The following is a 21,806-nucleotide window of genomic DNA, read 5'->3' on the forward strand; positions in this document are numbered from 1 at the left end:
ACCGCACTTCTATCGGCCAGACAGAGTGCACCTGGTAAAGGCCTCTCGCCCCTTTGAGCGCCTTAGCATTGATTTCAAAGGGCCCCTCCCCTCCACCGACCGTAACGTGTACTTCCTCAACATCGTTGATGAGTACTCATGTTTTCCCTTCGCCATCCCATGCCCTGACATGACCTCTGCCACCATCATCAAGGCCCTGCACAGTCTCTTCACCTTGTTCGGTTTCCCCACCTACATCCACAGTGATCGGGGCTCCTCGTTCATGAGTGATGAGCTGCGACAGTTCCTGCTCAGCAAGGGCATCGCCTCAAGCAGGACTATCAGCTACAACCCCCGGGGAAACGGACAGGTGGAGAGGGAGAACGCGACGGTCTGGAAGGCCGTCCTCCTGGCCCTACGGTCTAGAAGTCTCCCACTGGCAGGAGATCCTCTCCGATGCGCTCCACTCTATCTGGTCGCTTCTGTGTACTGCCACCAACGAGACCCATCACGGATGTATGTTTGTCTTCCCTAGGAAGTCCACCTCAGGGGTCTCGCTCCCATCCTGGCTGACAGCCACAGGGCCTGTCCTTCTCCGGAAGCATGTGAGGAACCACAAAACCGATCCCCTGGTCGAGCGGGTTATGCATCTCCACGCTAACCCACATTATGTCTACGTGGCACATCAGGACGGGCGGCAGGACACAGTCTCCCTCCGGGACCTGGCACCCGTCGGTTCCCCACCCGACCCTCCACAGTCTGCCTCCATTACCATCGCCCCTGCGCCTACACCATCTCCCTCTCTGTCGACACTTCTGGAAGAAGCCGAGGACGACACGCTCCCGGAGTCGCAGGTCTCGACACCAGTGCCCACACCACAGCAGGGACTGAGGAGATCACAGCGGACGGTTAAAGCTCCTGATAGACTTAATCTATAAGTTTGCTTCACCCCCGCTGGACTTTTTTTTTTAAAAACAGGGGGTGAATGTGGTGAACCACTGTTATTGTAGTTCCGCTGTTGGTCCACTGTTACTTACAGCACTGTATATATTCTCTGTTACTGTTTGTTCCATTGTTACTCACTGTGTTATATATTGTTGTTCTTCCGTGGCTCCCCCCCACTGGGTGTTGTATATAGTTGACTGATCTGTAGCCCTGTCTCCAGTCTGGTTTCAGCAGCAGACAAGCTACATCTTAGAGTATTAAAACCATTACTTATTTTTCTACAACTTGCCTCGTGTGTAACTGATGGTACATCACACATTAGATCCACGCCGTCGGGACATCGGCCGGTCGGGGGTGGAGAATGGCGGAGCGGGCCTCTGGCAATTGCCCCATGTAGGTCCCGGGCGGCGCGGTAGTATGCCGCTTTTCGGGGCCCGCGGAATCGGGGAACCGGTGCCGGTCCCAATTCCTTGTGGGAAAATGGATTCTCCGCCCCCGAACTGGCCGTGATTTCAGCGCCGCGGTGCAGAGAATCCAGCCCAACCTCTCTCAAAAGGTTGTGAATCTGTGGAATTCACTGCCCCAGAGTGAGACAGTGAGTAAATGTAAGGAAGAGAGGAGAGATTTTTAAATTGGTAATGGGTTGAAGGGTTATGGAGAATGGGCAGGGCGGTGGAGTTAAGACCAGGATGAGATCAGCCATGATCATATTGAACGGTGGAGCGGGCTCGAGAGGCTAAATTGCCTACTCCTGGTTCACGTGTTAAGAAAGAACTACTCTGGCTGATTTCACCATCCAGCTCTTGGTCTGTAGCCCTGTAGGTAACAGCACCCCAAACACAAATATGGTATTCATGATCAATAAGGGGATTTCTTGATTTACAAGGGGATCAGGAGTTATGGGGAGATGGCAGGAGACTGGGGATGAGGAACATATCAGCGATGATCAAATGACAGAGCAGACCCAATGGGCCAACTGACCTAATTCTGCTCCTATAACTTATGAATTGCGAGAAATATAGTCACAGCCAGTTGTGCAAATTCAAAAGGTTTTAGGTCGGATTTATGGAGTAAACGTTTCAGTTTTGTAGTCAGATGCTGTTTAAGTTCTGTGTCAAACCAGAGTTCAAAATACACGGGGGGTGGGAAAGAGATGGGCAGATTCGCCTTCGAATCCTCAGAAATGGTCTGCGAAAAATCAATGGCATGTGGTGTAAAATATTTAAAGAAAGGTCGCCCTCATTCATACACTTTAACCTCCCCAGTTTTTATACAATTCGCCACTTGTGGAGCTGCAACTCTGGCCGGGAAGGGGATTGGCTGCTTCAAATGTGGCTGTATTTCTGCTCCTTGCGTTGTGTATCCAATGCAATGTATCCAGTGTTAACCCCACCCCAGGGTCTCTGCACTCGCCCAACCCCGGGGCTGGGCTGAAGTGTGGGTGCTGCTGATTTGCATCTACATGCACTGCCCTCCCTCTGCTTCTCTCCATATTCAGTCTGGGCTGTCTGTTGCTTGCGTTATTTTCATTTCACCGTGAGCTGCTGGTGGCTCTCTCCCCCTCCCAGGAAGGCATTGATCTGTAAAGTAGTCAGGGTTTTAGTTCTGGGCTGCCAGCTACGATTCTCCCAGCCCAGCCGACCTCTCCTCCCCAGTTTCACTCCGCCTGCTTTTGATATACCTCATGGAAAATTAAATTAAAAAACAACCTTCGTCTTCCCTCGACAGTAAACACCGCGGCGATTTATAGATCGGCACTTTCCTGGCAATCCTGCAGAGGAGGAGGGAAATCCCTGGACGTGTTTCAAACTGAGGCGTTGCACCCCCTCCACTCGCATTGTCACGGCGGTGGGGAGTGGGAAGCAGCGCTCGGAGTGACATCTGATTATTCCATCGACTGCAACCGACAAGGCCCCAGCAACAAGCCAGAGAGAGAGAGTGAGAGCCAACACCAACTCACAATGAAATGAAAAAGCAACCAACAGCCCATACTTGGGAAGGGAGGAGGGGAGGGCAATGGATAAAAATGTGTGTCTGTGCTAAAATAGCGTCACGTATAGTGATTATGAAAAGGAATCTAAGAAAACGCAAGTAGCCCCAAATCAAAAAGCAGCTCTCCACCCAAATTAAGTTAGGCAAAGAGCCCTGGAAAAAACAAAATATTTTCACCGTGCTGCCTCGCAGTGCCAGGGACCCGTGGCGAGATGGGGGGTCGGAGAATCGCCGTGGGCCGTCGTGAATCCCACCCCCGTCGCCCGCCAAATTCTCCGAAGGGAGAAAAGTCGGCGGGGCGTCAATGGCGCCGCACACCTTGGAGAATGGCACGGGTGGGCGCAAGGCAATGGATTTCGGGGCTGCCGATATTCTCACGTCCGGATGGGCCGAAGTCCCGCCGACGTGATCACGGGTCACGTCGGCGTAAATCAAACCACCTATTAATTGGCGTCACCCAGTGCTCACGGTCGACGCCGACCAACGTGGAGGTGGGTGACGGCCTGGGGGGTTGGCCGCTGGAGAGGCGATGGCGTGGCCACAGTCTGAATGTGTGGGGGAGAGGTGTGTGTAGGGTTGTGTGTGTGTGTTTGTGCAGCGGGGGGGGGGGGGGGGGGGGGTGGTTAGAGTGGGCTGGGCTCCGGGGGAGTGCCGGGAGGGGGGGGGAAAGAGTGCCGGGGACGGGAGGATGACTGCCAGGGAGGGGGACGGGGGGTCCGTGCCGGGGAGGAGGATGGGGGGGGGGGGGGTCTGTGCCGGGGAGGATGACGGGGGGGGGGGGGGGGGGTCCGTGCCAGGGAGGGGGTCCGGGGAGGGGGGGGGGTGTCCATGCCGGGGGGGGGGGTCCATGCCGGGGAGGGGGGGGGGTGCGAGGGCAAGTGAGTTGGTACACCTGGCCAGGTGCCAGCCGCCAACAGTCGGACCCATGCGGTCCATGCCGCCTGGCTGGGGGGGGGGGGTGGGGGAGGAGGGGGTATGGGCAATGATGACATGTTGTCCGTCCCCCCCCACACAGGCCGTCATGTTTTCCGGTCAGCCAGCGATGTTGGCCGCCGTGGAGGCAGCCGCTAATGTCTATGTTGCCCTGGATGAGGAGGAGGAGGAGCGTGCCAGAGAGGCGGCGCAGGCTGCCGCAGAGGGGCAGGCGGCAGCCCACCAGGCTGGAGGGACACCTGACCGACACGACGAGGAGGGGGAGGAGGACGTCGCGGCCCCACGGCAACGGAGGCACCTGAGGACGCCCCGTGTGTACCGGCCCCGGCTGTCAAACCAGGACCTCACGGACCGGGAATGCAGGAGGAGACTCCGGATGAGCCGGGAAACTGTGGCACACATCTGCCACCTGCTGGCGAACCTGTCACCGCGTGGCACTGGCGGGGGACACCCTCTCCCCGTGTCCGTCAAGGTTACGGTGGCCCTGAACTTTTATGCAACGGGCAGTGACAGACGCCCTATATGCCATGGCGCACCGCTACATCTGCTTCCCTGTGGACCGGGCCAGCCAAGATGCCCGGGCCGTGGGCTTCTCTGCCGTGGCCGGGTTCCCCATGGTCCAGGGCGCGATTGATGGGATGCACGTCGCCGTGCGGCCACCTGCAGATAACAGGGCCGTGTTCACCAATAGGAAGGGGACCTATTCGATGAACATACAGGTGGTCTGTGACCACCGCATGATGATCCTGCACGTCTGCGCCCGTTACCCGGGCAGTGTACACGACTCATACGTGTTGTCGCAGTCATACATCACCGGCATGTACGAGGGACGCCATCCCCGGCTGAGGGGCTGGTTGCTGGGCGACAGGGGCTACCCATTGTGATCGTGGCTGATGACGCCTATACGGAGTCCACGCAATGAGGCGGGGAACCGCTACAATGATGCCCATGTAGCAACAAGGGGAGTGATAGAGAGGTGCTTTGGCGTGCTGAAGATGCGTTTCAGGTGCCTGGACCTCTCTGGGGGCGCCCTCCAGTATCGGTCAGATAGGGTCGGCCGCATCATTGTGGTGTGCTGGGTCCTGCACAATATAGCCCAGCAGAGGGGCGATGTGCCGCAGGCAGAGGACGGCGGAGTGGAGGAGCAGCAGGAAGAGGCGCAGTCCTCCCCAGATGAGGGGGATGGGGGCAATGGTCAGGGCAGATGGGCTCGACATGGGCGGGTGGCTGTCCACCGTTACCGGCTGGGCCAGCGGGCACGGGACAGGCTGATAGACGCCCGCTTCACTGACTAGATGGGCGTGGGAATCGGGTAGTATGGCCACAGACCGCACACCATGGCAACACCCGACCACCCACACTCCCCACCCATCCAGCACCCTCACCCCCCTTCCCCAACCCCACCCACCCCACCCGCATGCACACCACCCCCCCCATTGCCGATCCACCTGCGGCACAACGGGCCGGGCTCACACAGTTGCGGGTGGACGCGTGTCTATTGCAGGCCATGGAGGATGATGACAACCCGCCCTGCGATGAGCTCCTGGCTCCACATCGTTGGACTATGTCTCACCCATGGCCACAGTACCACCATCCACCCGGACCATCCCTGCATGCGGCTGTGACACTGCAGCGCACGGTCCCGTCCTCTGCCCGGGGGGATGTTGATGGCGGCCCAGGGGGAAGGGGGCAGACTCACCTGGGGCTGAGGTAAGACCACCCCTCACACACACACTTGCGCTCAACGTACATGACACCCCCGCACGCTTTGGACAGAGCACAAAGGCAGCTTCTGTAGGTGTAACATTGACTTTAATAACAAAAGGAGTTCATGCACGTGCCCTAGCCCCTAAAACTCATCTGTGCCCTGCACCCGTGCCAACTTACTCAATGTCTAATTGTTTGGCCTTACAGGCCCTTTGACTACGCCTACGTGGTTCCCCAGACGGTACAGCAGAACTGGAGGCGGACTCCTGTGATTCCTGCCCTCTGACATGGGATCCCTTTGGCGGCCGTTTCCTGGGGCGTCCTGGCCTAGATGGGCCAGGCTGCGGCCTGGGCGACTGGGATGGCGAGCTGCCAGCCTGTCCTGCCCGTTGCCCACCCGATGCACCTGGGACGGAAGGTGGGGAGCCCGAGGTGTTGAGGTGTTCCGGGACCTCCCCTACAATGGGACCCGGAACAAGCCCCAGCACCACCTCCTCCCTCGGGGTGCCCGATGGCCCCCAGGCCTCTACATGGGTGGGGGATGTGAACGGACTGGCCATCCGACGCCCCCCCGACATCTGGCACTGCCAGTCCTGGAGGCCCGTGCTGGTATCGACAAGGGTCTGCAGGTTTGCAGCCATGGAGCTCAGGGAGTTGGCAATCCATGTCTGTGACTGTGCGACTCCGGCTAGCACATGGGCAATGGCGCCGATGCCCTCAGCGATGGCCTGCTGAGACTGGGCCATGGCCTGCAGAGACTGTGCCACAGAGTTGAGCCCCTCTGCCATCTGCCGCTGGCGCTGGCTCATGGCCTCCTGTGAGAGGGCAGCCATGTCCTGGGCCACAGACGCCGCCTGCACGGAAAGCCCCAGGCCTCGCAAACCGCTCCCCATGTCTGACACCGTCGCACCCATTGCCTCCACCGCGGACGCCACCCGTGCGGTGTCGGCCTGGGTGGCACGCATGATCGGCACCACTGCCAGCTCCTGGACGCGGGTGGACTCCTCCACCTGCGACTGCAGCCGCCGCAAGCCGGCCGTCACCCTCTTCGCTCGTCTCCGGTTCGGTGGTTGCATCGGACCTATGGGTGGGTGTGGTAACTCCAGGAACCCGGGATCCATCTGGGCGGCAGATGTTCGCTTGGGCTGGGCTGCCCTCCGACCGCCCGGCCCCTCTGCTGCTCCTACCTCCATCTGCTGTACCGGGACGGCTGTGTTGTGCGCACCAGTGAGTGTACCAGATGCCTCATCACTAAAGTGCCCAACCGAGGTGAGCGTCTCTGCGATGGTGGAGGGTGTTGGTGACAGCAGTGGCGTTGTGTCGTGCTCTTCGTCCCACTCTGAGTCCATGGCACTTTGGGGTGGGGGTTCGTCTCCGCCCATCCAATCTGTGTCACTGTCCGGTATTTCAGTTTCCTGGGTAGTGGTGTCCCGGGTAGGGGTGTCCCGGGTAGGGGTGTCCCGGGTAGGGGTGTCCCGGGTAGGGGTGTCCCGGGTAGGGGTGTCCCGGGTAGGGGTGTCCCGGGTAGGGGTGTCCCGGGTAGGGGTGTCCCGGGTAGGGGTGTCCCGGGTAGGGGTGTCCTGGCTCGGCTGTGACGGGGCCTGTGGCTGCCCCTCTCGTTGCTGGGTGGCACACGCCTGCGTCGCCGCACCCGCATGAGACGGGGGCGCCGCCTCCCTGTTGCTCCAGGTCTCTCCGTCTCCCGTGGTCTCCAAGGGACATCCTGCGGGCGTCGCATGCCAGAGGGTCCGGGTCTCTCCGTCTCCCGTGGTCTCCGAGGGGCATCATGCGGGCGTCGCATGCCAGAGGGTCTGGGTCTCTCCGTCTCCCGTGGTCTCCGAGGGGCATCGTGTGGGCGTCGCATGCCAGAGGGTCCGGGTCTCTCCGTCTCCCGTGGTCTCCGAGGGGCATCGTGCGGGCGTCGCATGACGGAGGGTCCGGGTCTCTCCGTCTCCCGTGGTCTCCGAGGGGCATCGTGCGGGCGTCGCATGACGGAGGGTCCGGGTCTCTCCGTCTCCCGTGGTCTCCGAGGGGCATCATGCGGGCGGTCTGCATCTGTGGGGATGGGTGCCTCGACGTTTGCTCCTGCGATACACAATGAAGCATGCATGGTAAGACACGCAGGCAGTGATCAGGTGATATGGGGTAGGGGGGATATGGGGAAGGGGGGATATGCGGGAGGGGGGATATGGGGACGGGCGGTCGGTGGCTCACTTGCTGGTGGGCCCCCGACCTCTGCATCAGCAACCTCCCGGTCCTCAGGTCCGCCAGCCAGTTCCAGGGCCCTTCCCTCATGTTCGGTCAGTGGCCTCTCATCAGCTGGGCCTCCTCCAGTCCTCACATGCTCCCTGGTGTGTGCGCGTTTCTCCTGTGGGGGGTGGTGGCAGGGGTAAAAGGCAACAGTGTTAGACAGGTATATGAATGCATGCCATCGGCTGCGTGTGTATTGCAGAGGTTAAGGTTAGGGCTGGATTCACTTGGGGAAATGTGGGAGGGGGGATATGGGGGGGGGGGGAAGGGGGGATATGGGGGAGGGGGGATATGGGGGAGGGGGGATATGGGGGAGGGGGGAATATGGATATCGGGCGGGGCGGGGGGGGGCTCACCCTGGCTGCTCTGACGAGGTTGTTCACCTTCTTGTGGCACTGGGTGCCTGTCCGTGATGTCAGGGCCACAGCGCTGACGGCCTCTGCCACCTCCCTCCACAGACGCCGGCTGTGGCGTGGGGCAACTCTGCGGCCGTGCCCGGGATACAGGGCCTCCCCTCCTCTGCTCCACTGCGTCCAGGAGCGCCTCAATGTCAGGAGACTGGAACCTCGGGGCTGAGCGGCGGGCGGCCATCCGGTCGGGTGTTCTGGTCGGGTGGGGGAGCAGCGCGTCTTTTGAGCCGTCACGCCTCACGGCGTGAACCACGTGAGCCAGCGCGGATAGCGTCACGTCGCTGCTAGCCCATTCCGAGCTGGAGACTTAGCGACGTTTGGGGCGGCGTGATGCAGGTGGGATTTGCGCCGTTTTTGGCGCCGGTCGGCGGACATCGCGCCGATAACGGAGAATTTCGCCCCCGGGTTCAATTCCAGCCTTGGGTGACTTTGTGTGGAGTTTACACTTCCGCCCTGTGTCTGCGTGGGTTTCCTCCGAGTGCTCCAGTTTCCTCCCACACAGTCCAAAAATTTTCAGGTTAGGTGGATTGGTCGTGCTAAATTGCCCCTTAAGTGTCCAAGGGTGCGCAGGTTAGGTTATGTGAATAAGGCTGGGGAGTGGGCCTCGGTAGGGTGCTCTATCAGAGGGTCAGTGCAGACTCGATGGGCCGAATGGCCTCCTTCTACACCTTAAGGTTTCTATACACGGAGGTAGTTTATGATCTCTTACAGATGATGTCCAGAGAGAAAATAAATGTTGTCTTATGCACATCAAACACTTTTGCTCACTCACAGCTCAAGTGTTCTCCTGGTAATAGTGTATATATTCAGCCTCCCTGTTGCAGAGGGGAATCCAGTAGCGAATACAGAGTAAGGGTATTGCAACATCACTGACCTAGATCCTGGGCAGGTTTAGGCATGCTCCCAATAATTAGGAATATGATATCTGCTTACGGGTGCGGCTGTTGATGTGACAAAGATGTGACAACTATTCAAAACAAAATGAACATGTTCAACTTTTGTAAATCGCTGATCTGCTTTGTGTTAATTAGTTTCTGAAAATTGCTCCTGAAAGAATATTTAGAAGAATCAAATAAAGTTGAAGATGTCCCACAAGAGTCCTGTACTGTTACAGAAAAATGGTAGGCACCGTGTTTAACTGAAGGTAAAGTCGCCATAGTTCCAGATGACCATAGGCTGCTTTCCTCTTTGAGGGGGAAGAGCTGATTGGTGGTGGTTTAACCGGAGGATCACCACACCTTAGGTGAGGGGCAAGGTTGAGAAGGCAGGGCCTTCATGAATAGTTATTCCTCAAATGTATACTAGTGCCTATACTTTTCTGCATTCTAGTACAAACTGGTATTTAATTTAGTGGTAGTCACAATACTTCAGGCCTTCAGGCTCTAATGACAGCCGTATCTTTATTACCCTCCGAAGTTTAACCCGATTGCTGAGCAATGCTGCCAAAAAGACCTTGCAACATCAGCAGCAGCCAACTTCAACTGAACCTTAGCAATAAGTGCACTTCCTCAATATAAATGCAGTGAATTTACAAGGGCAAGAAGTTGCTGTACTCCAGCAATTTCTGAAGTCCAGAGGACTTATACTGTGAAGATATTTTATTTGTGAAGCCATTACTGTTGATTGCGCCAGAAACACTTCCTGGTAACCTTCTGTATAATTATCAGTCAAATGCCTCTGGAAAGACGATAGTTAGTCACCCTGTTTGCCTGATGTGGGAGGTCAGCTTTATTTATTTGAACCCAGTTATGAGTGACATCAGTATTTTGCCCTGGGATTGCATGGGGTTTGAACTCAATTAACTCAGCTATCATAGCTGGAAAAGGTTCAACATAACATCCAAAGTGGCAAGGCTGATTGACAGTGTCATATTCGTGTATATTTTGAGAAAATCTTTCATCTAAATTCTTCTTGCCCCCCAGCTTGTGATGGTGGTAAGTCTCATGGGTCATTATAAATCCTCACTCTGAAGAGTGACAGCAAGATGACTAACCCAAGTGCCGCATCATTTGTCACAGAATTGGAATTGTTACGACGCAGAAGGTGGCCAATTTGCCCTTAGTATCTGCATCGGATCTCCAAACGAGCATCATGACTTAATGCCATTCCGCAGCCTTTTCCCCGTACCCCGACACATTGGTTCTATTTGTTAAGAAAGGAGGTTGAGTTGCAGAAAAATGGTGCAAGTTGCTGCAATGTTCCAACCTGCTGGTGATTTATTATTAACAAACCTTTAGTTTATAACCATAACCAAAAATCACACTCTCGGTTGTTTATCCTTCAAATTCTGAAGTCCAGGAGGTCATGAGAACATTAATAAGGGTTACTGTTCAATCCCTGGGTAATAATACTGTATATTGTATACTTACGGTCAAACTTTAATTTGTCAGGAGTAACATCTTGCATGAGGTTGTAGCAAGAGAGAAATATCGGGTTAAAGATTGAAAACCAGTGGCAGCACGGTGGCGCAGTGGTTAGCACTGCTGCCTCACAGCACCGAGGACCCAGATTCGATCCCGGCCCCGGGTCACTGTGCGCGTGGAGTTTGCACATTCTCCAAGTGTCTGCGTAGGTCTCACCCCCACAACCCAAAGATGTGCAGGGTAGGTGGAATGGCCACACTAAATTGCCCCTTTATTGGAAAAAAAAGAATTGGGTACTCTAAATTTATATATTAAAAAAAGATTCTTTAAAAAAAAAAGATTGAAAACAATGCTGGTAGCAATCTTGAATTAAGAGTATCACCCCGAGAGCAAAAATAGATCATTCAATTTTTAAAAAAACATTTCAATTAATTTAGCGGGAGCATCCAGCAGAACTTAGCGTACGTATTAGAAAGGTAGATCATAGAGTTAGCCCGAGGCAAACCAAAAGGCTGTAAGGCAACAATGCAGGACTGAGGAGGTGCAAGAAGATGACATTCAGAAAAGAAAAGCAATGACAGCCCAAGGTAAAACAAGGCACACAATGTCTTGATATAAATAGAAGGCAGAATAACAGCATGATCATTGGCTGAACGATTTGTGACACACCAGTCCAGGTGAAAGATGATGGAAGTGAAACAAACCTATCATCTGAAAAAAATGATACATTAAATAAATCAAATCAATGCCCGATTCCAAATTTTAATTACAGGCATGAAAGCTTTTTATGTGCATTTGGATTGTCAGCAGGGCAGCACGATTGATACAAGCACATAAACTGACCCCAGCACTCAGTGGGGACATTTTAACTGTATTTTTGGGACTGAATTCTGTACGGAATATTATATGGTGAAACTGGCGTTTCGGTAAAAATCTCATCCAAGGTATAAAATAACCTAACTATATGTACAAAATACCTAGAGCTGTGCAACAGCAAGTTCAAAACTATCCAATTTACTAACACTTCATCAGGCACACAGATGTCTGCCAGAGCACAACTCGTAACAGTTTAGTTTAAACTTGTTTGAAACTCTTAATATTAAATAGTACATAGTACTGAGGTAAAACCTGCAATCTTGTTCCAAAGAACTTGAGGGACATACAATGGCAACATAGTTTCCACAGCCTCGGCTGTTGCTAACAAGGTTTAGGCTACAAGGTGGAGAGAGGATCTAACCACCGCCCCTTGACATTCAGTGGCATTGCCATTGCGGAATTCCCCACAATCAACATCCTGGAGGTTACCACTGATCAGAAGCTGAACTGGACTAGCCACATTAATACTGTAGCAACCAGGGCAGGTCAAAGGCTAACAATCCTACGGCAAGCAACTCACCTCCTGATCCCCCCCCCCAAAGCCTGTCCACCATCTACAAGGCACAAGTCAGGAGTGAGATGGAATACTCCCCACTTGCCTGGATGAGCACAGCTCCAACAACACTCAAGAAACTTGACACCATCCAGGACAAAGCAGCCCCCCGATTACTCCCCCTACACAAACATTCATACCCTCCACCACCGCCGAACAGTGGCAGCCGTGTGTACCATCTACAAGATGCACTGCAGTAACTCACCAAGATTCCTTAGGCACACCTTCCAAATCCATGACCGCTGCCATGTAGAAGGACAAGGGCAGCAGATACCCGGGATCCCCACCACCTGGAGGTTCTCCAAGTCACTCACCAACCTGACTTGGAAACATATCGCTGTTCCTTCACTGTCGCTGGGACAACATCCTGGAACTCCCTCCCTAACAGCACTGTGGGTGTACCTACACCGCAGGGACTGCAGCGGTTCAAGAAGGCAACTCACCACCACCTTCTGAAGGGCAACCAGGGATGGCCAATAAATGCTGGCCTAACCAGCGACACCCACATCATGTAAATGAATTTTTAAAAAGTACAAGGGCAGAAATTAATCTCAGGCGGTGGAGGAAAACGGACAATATCAAATTAGCTGCCCGGTATATACTGCATCGAATATTTAATCCATTGACTGCAATAAAACTAAATATCAGGGGGTATGTATAAGCAGGCAGACAATTCAATACTTGATTGTTATGCACCAGCATCCGAGATGAATCTCTGCCCCCTGGGTTATGGTGCTTTCTCTCTATTCTTCATCAGATGATTGAAAGTCCACCTGATTTGGTGCCCTTGAAATGGCTTAATCACATAACCAGGCAGTGCTGTCTTCCTCTAGTTGATGAATGCATCTGCCTGATGCTAAAGTGGTTTAAGCTAAAGATGCAATTCCAGTCTGATGGTTGTGATGAAAGCATCATCCTATCCCTGACAGAGATTGAGTAAAATGAAAATCGCTTATTGCCTCAAGTAGGCTTCAAATGAAGTGACTGTGAAAAGCCCCTAGTCGCCACATTCCGGCACCTGTTTGGGGAGGCCGGTACGGGAATTGAAACTGCGCTGCTGGCCTTGTTCTGCTTTGCAAGCCAGCTGTTTAGCCCACTGTGCCAAACCAGCCCCTTACCATAGATGGGCAGGACGGGCAAGGACGCAAACGCAGGATGAGGCATCCCATAATGGAAATTTTAAAAAGTCAGAAGTTAAACGTGATACGGACATATATCACACCACCTTTAGCAAGAATAAACATCTTTCAGTGAAGGTAGGAAGGATGTAAAATGAAACACAATTCTTCAGTTAACTCAAAAATGAGAATATTTCCAAGCTTAACAACATATTCGTGAGCAGAACAAAATAAATACGTTACGATCACCTCATTTTGTATCTCAGCAATTGTATCCCAATATAGCTTTACAACGCAGTTCCCTTTTACATTCATCACTGGAAAAACCCTCCACAAAAATCACAACAGCTGCACTTTTAAACTCCAAACAAACAGTGTAGCCTTGGCCTTTCATTCACAACAATACTCCTGCAGCTGTCAATTTGCTCAACCACATCCTCACTTGGCCTTTTGCTATCCTTGCTCCCAGTAAAACCACTACTTTCTCCCACCCTGGCCATCACCCCTGATATAGAGCCCAATTTCATTCTGTCAAGAGCGTGAAACAAGCTTGACCACATCTTGTGCGCAACTGATTTGTCCACTCACTACTCTAAAAATCAGTCTGGAAAGTAAAGTTGCTTCTTTTCTCCACTGTCGACCATTTCCTTAAACCCTGTTTTCTTTCTTACTTACTGGCTTTGTCATTGAGATTGAGACCTCCTGCCTCTCCCTCTTACCTCAATAAGCAGTAAATCTCCTAAAGCTGCCTTTTTCTCCAATTCCAAACTCCATAATTTCTCCTCTATTTTCCTTCATGTCCTCATTCAGTTAATCATAACCATTAGATCCACCTCTTGCTCTTGTCACTCCATTCTCACTAAAATGCTGACCAACCAATTTCCCTTCCCGTTTCCCCCGTGTTAACATACATTGTAAATGGCTATACCTGTACACGCAGTGAACCTACATCTTTCAGAACTATTGCCTCTGCAAAGAAAAAAATCTCATCCTGGACTGCTTCATCCTTCTAAACTAATAATCTCAACATCAATCTCCTTTTCTTGTGACTTTATTGAATCGCTCAATAGGTACCACAGCACTGAAATGGCCCAAATCAAGTTTACCAATGGTATCACGTGATTGTGACAAGGTGCACATTCTCTTCTCTTTCTGATTTGATTTATTGTCACATGTACCGAAGTACAGTGAAAAGTATTTTTCTGCGGCTGAGGGGATCTTCCTGCAGCCTCTGACTGGGTTGGCCACACAATCTTATCATAGAATATTATTATAGAATCCCTGCAGTGCAGAAGGAGGCCATTCAGCCCATCGTGTCTGCACCGACCCTCTGAAAGAGTAACCCACCTAGGCCCAAACCCCCACCCTATACCCGTAACCCCACCAGGGGGCAATCTATCACGGCCAATCCACCTAACCCGCACACCTTTGTACTGTGGGAGGAAACCGGAGTACCCGGAGGAAACTCACTCAGACACGGGGAAAAGGTAGCACAGTCGTTAGCACTGTTGCTTCACAGTGTCAGGCACCCGGGATCGATTCCCTGCTTGGGTCATTGTCTATGCGGAGTCTGCACGTGTCTGTGTGGGTTTCTTCCGGGTGCTCCGGTTTCCTCCCACAGTCCAAAGATGTAGAGGTTAGGTGGATTGGTCACGCTAAATTGCCCCGTAGTGTCCAAAAGTTAGGTGGGGTTGCTGGGTCAGGGGGATAGGGTCGAGGTATGGGCTTAGGTAGGGCGCTCTTTCAGGGGCCGGTGTAGACTCGATGGGCCGAATGGCCTCCTTCTCAGGTAAATTCTAAGGTACAAACTCCACGCAGTCACCCAAGGCTAGAAGTGATCTAGGGTCCCTGGCGCTGTGAGGCATCAGTGCTAACCACTGTGCCACCATGCTGTCCATCTCCATTGCCTTTCTTTCTTTGCCCAATTCAATGGAACTGCCCTTGCTTAGTTCTACCCTTCAGTATTCGATCATAACCATAGCATTTCTATTAATGGCTTCACTTTGGACACCATGCCATTACCTCTGGAATTCCTATGGATCAATCCTTGACCCTTCCCCATCTATATTTTGTTCCTTCCAAAGAATAGGATTAAATTTCACAGAATGATACTCAATTCTATTTTCCACCATTCCCTGGTTCTCTTGAATGCTCCATTGCCTCCCTGTTCTTAGACATTCAGACTTGTAGAAGGTGAGCTTCCTACATTTAAACTTTTGTAAAGAGTGAATCCATAGAATCAGGGCCTGCCATGAACTCCATGTCCCCCATCCCTCAACGAACTCTATATCCCCATCTCTCTCCCTGACCATTTCAAAGGGTAAACCAGACTGTTTGCAACTTTGATGGTTTATTTGACCCCAATCTATGTTTCCAACCCCAAATCATCTCCAAAAATTGCCCACCTGTTGCCAAAATCCTCAAACATACTTTTATCTTCTGAATTGACTATCCAAAGACGTGCAGGTTAGGTAGATTGGCCATGATAAATTGCCCTTAGTGAGCAAAAAGGTTAGGAGGGGTTATTGGGTTACAGGGATAGGGGGGGGAAGTGAGGGCTTAAGTGGGTCGGTGCAGACACGATGGGCCGAATGGCCTCCTTCTGCACTGTATGTTCTATCACAATGCTCTCCTGCCCAGCTTTCTACCCTCCAACCTCCATGAAGTTCATATCCAATCCTAATTTATGTAAATTAGAAACAATAGGAGCCTCAAATTGAAATTGTTCTCCTCTCATCATTGTTTTTTGAGAACTGGGGAGCAGGTGTTCAATCCTCTCCTACTTAGTAATATTATACAGCTGGGGTGGTTTGTAACCTTGGCGTCACCTTGATTTGACATTTCACACACTCCCTTATGCGGAAAATTGCTCCTCAGCACTTTTCCATGTTTTCTATTCTTACACTAAACTTCGAGGAAAGGTTCAGTACTTAAATGTAAATCCAGCATTTACATTTTTGTCACCCCCATTCACTTAACCAATCTTTCAATATATGGGTTTTGCCATCATTAGTCTGTTGCCCAGAATATGCTAAATTCCTAAATCACACTAAGTGGCGATAAAAAAAAGCTACATAAATGACAAAGAAACAATCTATTTCTTCTCCCTTTGCAGTGCATATTTTTTGGCAATATTGCAGCAAATTCAGAAGAAAATAAAGATCTCAACTGTACAAGATATCAGTTAACAGATATGAATTTGTAATTTAACTTCCTTTCTCCAGATAAACTGGCGATTATAGCCTTGCAACTCACTCCAGGAGTTTCACCATCAACATCTCTTCCAATATCAGTTTTTATATTGCCTCATTGTTTTGTTTCAGTAGATTTTTGGGGGGACTTCTGCTAAACATGGCAAATACAGATGATATCCTGGTTGAAATATTTTGGGGTCAGATCATATAAGAAGCAAAATGAAAGGTTAAAGTTGAGTCATTCCTCAGCTTAACGTTGTCTTTGCAACTAATCAAAACACACTTTTGCAAATATGTTGGAAACCTGAAGAAATAATTAACTTAAAGCCACATCAGGCTGTTTTCCTTCCTTTACAGATTTTGCCTGACTTGATGAGTGTTTCCAACATTTTCAATGTTTACTTTCTACCAGTAATTAATTCAATTCTCCAAAGGTTAAACCTCAGCAATTCTCCCAAGCCATTATCTTGATGATCATTTGTTTACAAAAGAACTTGTAAGACTAACCTTCAGAGCTGAACTTGCAGAGAGGATCTCCTGGTTTTCTGAAAACGGAGAGTTCATAGGGCACAAAGCTTCAGTTGCACCAAAGCCTGAAAATTCAGTTTCAGTACAATCAGTCTGAAGTGTGTCGCCAACTAACTGGCCATTCCTTTCAAAAGTTGTCCCATTTACTGCAGAATCAGTGAAGCTGTAATCAACAAAAGCTGCAGACTGGCCTGGATTGTGGCCTCTAAGTAGTTCCTCTTCAGCCTTCTCAGAAACGTTTAATTTTGACATGCTGATCTTTGGAATACAAACATCGGTAACTGAAACGGAGGCGTTCAATTCATTTTCACATTTGCGATTTGAAGATTTATGGCGTTGGATTGGAAAGTGATGATTCGTGAAGCTGCCTTTAATGGAGCTCTGCTCCCAGAAACTTTTCCCAGAAAAATCATCCTTCTCCCTCAAAGACAATTCACGAAAAGTACCACAAAATTGAGAGGTTTTACTGTAACCTGCAAAGTCACTCCATAACTCATTGCCTTCTTCATCTTTTGATGCAAATGTTGATTCATTTGTTGAAGAATTATGCTGTGTACCCTCTCTCACACCCACTAAATCAGCTCCATTTAAGTTATGCTTCATGTCATTAATAGGATCCCCCATGTAGCCTGTTGGGTTGGCATTAATTGAATCACTGGGATTTAGTGCTTCTGAATTGAAAGATTTATGAATTTCCAGTACGGTTGTCTCTCTTTGGATTTTGACAACTTCACCAAGATCTTGTGGCTCCAAACAATTCTGGTTCACATCTAATCCACAATCATCCAAAGGGATAGAAGCTTCCACATTTCCAGTTATGCCAGTCAGTCTCATGAAGCATTCTGCCATGTTCTGGGGAAAAGTTATTTGCATTTACATTTTCTTCCTGTTGCAAATGTACTGCTGGCAATCTTTCTTGATAATCTGTAACGCCAGTGATCATGTCGATAGCACATGGTTGATGACAGTACTACCATGGAGGCGTACAAAGATAATTCAAAAATAATTCACAAAGGATTGAATAGTTCTGAAGTAAAAATGGAAAACTACTTCCATTACTCTTCTGTTTCTCGCTTCCGTGCCACTCAATACACTTCACTTCACGTATCTCAGTTTAAAGTTACCAATGAAATTGATTTAAAAAGGAAAATAGGTCAGTCTTTGTTTACTGAACTGCATTGCAGTTTGCATACCATGGAAATTTTTGTATTAATTTGCAAGCCACATTTGCAAATTTTGAACAGACATTTAACTTTATTTTGGAGTTTATGCTTTCATAGATTGGGTTGTATTCCCATCGTGGCTAGTGTTGTTTTCATTTGACCTTCAGCAGTTGTGCCAGTTGTCTCCTGCAGTCTGTGAAAAGAAATGAAAAATAACAAAGTGAAACATTCTTTGCATATTTGTTAGATCAGGCATGGTATTATGGAAGTACACAAAATACTTCTATACCCAGACCAACGTCAATTCTGGCTTATTAAACAATCTAACAGCAGTTCAAGGAGGGCAGCTCTCAACAACTTTCTCAGGGGTAACAAGGGAAGGACAATAAATGTTGGTTTATGAAAGCCCATATCTCAAAAATGAATGTAAAGAAAGGTTTAGAAAACTGTATTTGTGCGGAGACTCTGTAGTTTGCCAATAAGTAAACACTAGTTTCCTCCTCTGTTCCTGTATAAGTTTCAGCACCAAAAGATGATGAATCAGCCTGTGGTACATCCATAAGACACATCAAAATCACACCTAATCATTCTTGCTGGCTGCCCACAACATTTTCCAACAGGGAACTTTGTGAAACAAAATAGGAATACAAACTTGGGATGATTTTGGGGTCGCACAGTGGGTGGCACTGCTGCCTCACAGTGCCAGGGATCTAGGTTCAATTCCGGCCTTGGGTGTCTGTCCGTGTGGAGTTTGTATTTTCTCCTCATGTCTGCGTGGGTTTCCTCTGGGTGCTCCAGTATCTCCCTCAGTCCAAAGATGTGCAGTTAAAGTGGGTTGACCATGCTACATTGCCTCTTAGTGTCCAAAGATGTGCAGGCTAGGTGGGGTTACGGATATAGGGTGGGGGGAGTAGACATAGTTAGGGTGCTATTTTAGAGTGTCGGTGCAAACTCAATGGGCCAAATGGCCTCCTTATCCACTGTAGATTCTATTCTATGATTTCCCTATCTTGGGGTATTGAGATTATTTGTAATACTCCCACTATTGGCATGGAAGTATTACCAGTGATTTAACCTCAAGATTTTTAAATAAATTTAAAGTGCCCAATTCTTTTTTTTTTCCAATTAAGGGACAACTTAGCGTGGATAATCCACCTACTCTGCACATCTTTGGGTTGTGGGGGTGAGACCCAAGCAAACACGGGGAGAATATGCAAACTCCACACGGACAGTGACCCAGGGTCGGGATCGAACCCAGGTCCTCAGCGCCGCGAGGCAGCAGTGTTAACCACTGTTCCGTCCTTCAAATACTTCTATTCAATATGCTTCCCATTCTACTATTTTAGAAAAAAGGAGTTGAAAAGTAAGAAAAAAAGAGAATAGAAAGTGGCAGTAAGAAAGCAGATGAATAAATGACCAGAAAACTTGGTTTATTGGTGTTGGCTGAAGGAGGTATGTTAACTAGGGCATTGGAAAGACTCCACACTTTTCTTTAACAGTGATACTGTGGGATCTTTCACATTCAGTCAGTGGCAAAGGAAAACAAGACCTTGGTTTAACTTCTCATCTGAATGGCAGCACCTCTGACAATCCCTTACCACTACAAATGAGCTGGACTTAAATCCATGATCTTCTGACTAGAGGTAAGAGTGTTGCTACCAGGTTAAATCGATATTTTAAAAAATGAATTATTTTTGAATTTGGAAGAAACAATATGAATATTTAAAAGTTGCATTGATGTTGCATAACACCCAGTAGGATAGATCTTTAAAAATCTTTAAATTAATTTAGTCAATTTTTAAAGGCGGGATGGTAGCACAGTGGTTATCACTGTGGCTTCACAGCACCAGGGTCCCAGGTTCGATACCCGGCTTGGGTCACTGTCTGTGCGGAGACTGCATGTTCTCTCAGTGTCTGCGTGGGTTTCCTCCGGTTTCCCCTTACAAGTCCTGAAAGACGTGCTGTTAGGTGAACGGGGCATTCGGAGTTCTCCCTCAGTGTACCCGAACAGGCACCGGAGTGTGGTGACTAGGGGATTTTCACAGTAACTTCATTGAAGTGTTAATGTCAGCTTACTTATGACAATAATAAAGATTATTATATTAATTGGAGTATTTGAGTTGTGTCCTAACAGTATCTTGAGTTGACCAGAACAATGATGTCAACACAAAAACAGGAAATGCTGGAAAAACACAGAAGGTCTGCAGCAACTGTGGAAAGTTAACATTTCGAGTCTTTATGGGTGAGATTTACCATCTGTTCACACTGGCAGGAAATTCTTTTTTTTTTTATTAAATATTTTATTGAAAATTTTTGGTCAACCAACACAGTACATTGTGCATCCTTTACACAATATTATAACAACACAAATAACAATGACCTATTTTATAAACAAAAAATGAATAAATAATAAATAACAAAAATGAAAACTAGCCCTAATTGGCAACTGCCTTGTCACAAGTAACACTCTCCAAAAATATAATTTAACAGTCCAATATATAATTATCTGTAGCAACGACCTATACATACTATACAGTATATATTAACCCTGAGAGTCCTTCTGGTTCCTCCTCCACCCCCCCCCCCGCCCCCGATCCTGGGCTGCTGCTGCTGCCTTCTTTTTCCCATTCCGTCTATCTTTCTGCGAGGTATTCAACGAACGGTTGCCACCGCCTGGTGAACCCTTGAGCCGACCCCCTTAGGACGAACTTAATCCGCTCTAGCTTTATAAACCCCGCCATGTCATTTATCCAGTTCTCCACCCCCGGGGGCTTGGCTTCTTTCCACATTAGCAATATCCTGCGCCGGGCTACTAGGGACGCAAAGGCCAAAACATCGGCCTCTCTCGCCCCCTGCACTCCCGGCTCTTGTGCAACCCCAAATATAGCCAACCCCCAGCTTGGTTCGACCCGGACTCCTACTACTTTTGAAAGCACCTTTGTCACCCCCATCCAAAACCCCTGTAGTGCCGGGCATGACCAAAACATATGGGTATGATTCGCTGGGCTTTTCGAGCACCTCGCACACCTATCCTCCACCCCAAAAAATTTACTGAGCCGTGCTCCAGTCATATGTGCCCTGTGTAATACCTTAAACTGAATCAGGCTTAGCCTGGCACACGTGGACGACGAGTTTACCCTGCTTAGGGCATCTGCCCACAGCCCCTCCTCGATCTCCTCCACCAGCTCTTCTTCCCATTTCCCTTTTAGTTCATCTACCATAGTCTCCCCTTCGTCCCTCATTTCCCTATACATATCTGACACCTTACCATCCCCCACCCATGTCTTTGAGATCACTCTGTCCTGCACCTCTTGTGTCGGGAGCTGCGGGAATTCCCTCACCTGTTGCCTCGCAAAAGCCCTCAGTTGCATATACCTGAATGCATTCCCTTGGGGCAACCCATATTTCTCGGTCAGCGCTCCCAGACTCGCGAACTTCCCATCCACAAACAGATCTTTCAGTTGCGTTATTCCTGCTCTTTGCCACATTCCATATCCCCATCCATTCCCCCCGGGGCAAACCTATGGTTGCTTCTTATCGGGGACCCCCCCAAGGCTCCAGTCTTTCCCCTATGCCGTCTCCACTGTCCCCAAATCTTCAGTGTAGCCACCACCACCGGGCTTGTGGGGTAGTTCCTCGGTGAGAACGGCAATGGGGCTGTCACCATAGCCTGTAGGCTAGTCCCCCTACAGGACGCCCTCTCTAATCTCTTCCACGCCGCTCCCTCCTCCTCTCCCATCCACTTACTCACCATTGAAATATTAGCGGCCCAATAATACTCACTTAGGCTCGGTA

General features: G+C 49.9%; 1 protein-coding gene across 5 annotated transcripts in view; it reads right to left on the reverse strand.

Moving 5' to 3' along the window:
- LOC140401808 (uncharacterized) overlaps window positions 1–21,806 on the reverse strand; it is a 113,297-nt gene that overhangs the window by 84,026 nt on the left and 7,465 nt on the right. For all 5 annotated transcript variants that reach the window (XM_072489823.1, XM_072489819.1, XM_072489822.1 and 2 more), the window contains exon 2: window positions 16,828–18,204. In XM_072489823.1, the coding sequence (XP_072345924.1) occupies window positions 16,828–17,721 (894 nt within the window). In that variant the 5' untranslated portion in view covers window positions 17,722–18,204. The remainder of the gene's footprint in view (window positions 1–16,827; window positions 18,205–21,806) is intronic.

The sequence above is a fragment of the Scyliorhinus torazame genome, chromosome 2 (assembly GCF_047496885.1).
Source record: "Scyliorhinus torazame isolate Kashiwa2021f chromosome 2, sScyTor2.1, whole genome shotgun sequence".
Classification (NCBI taxonomy): Eukaryota; Metazoa; Chordata; class Chondrichthyes; order Carcharhiniformes; family Scyliorhinidae; genus Scyliorhinus; species Scyliorhinus torazame.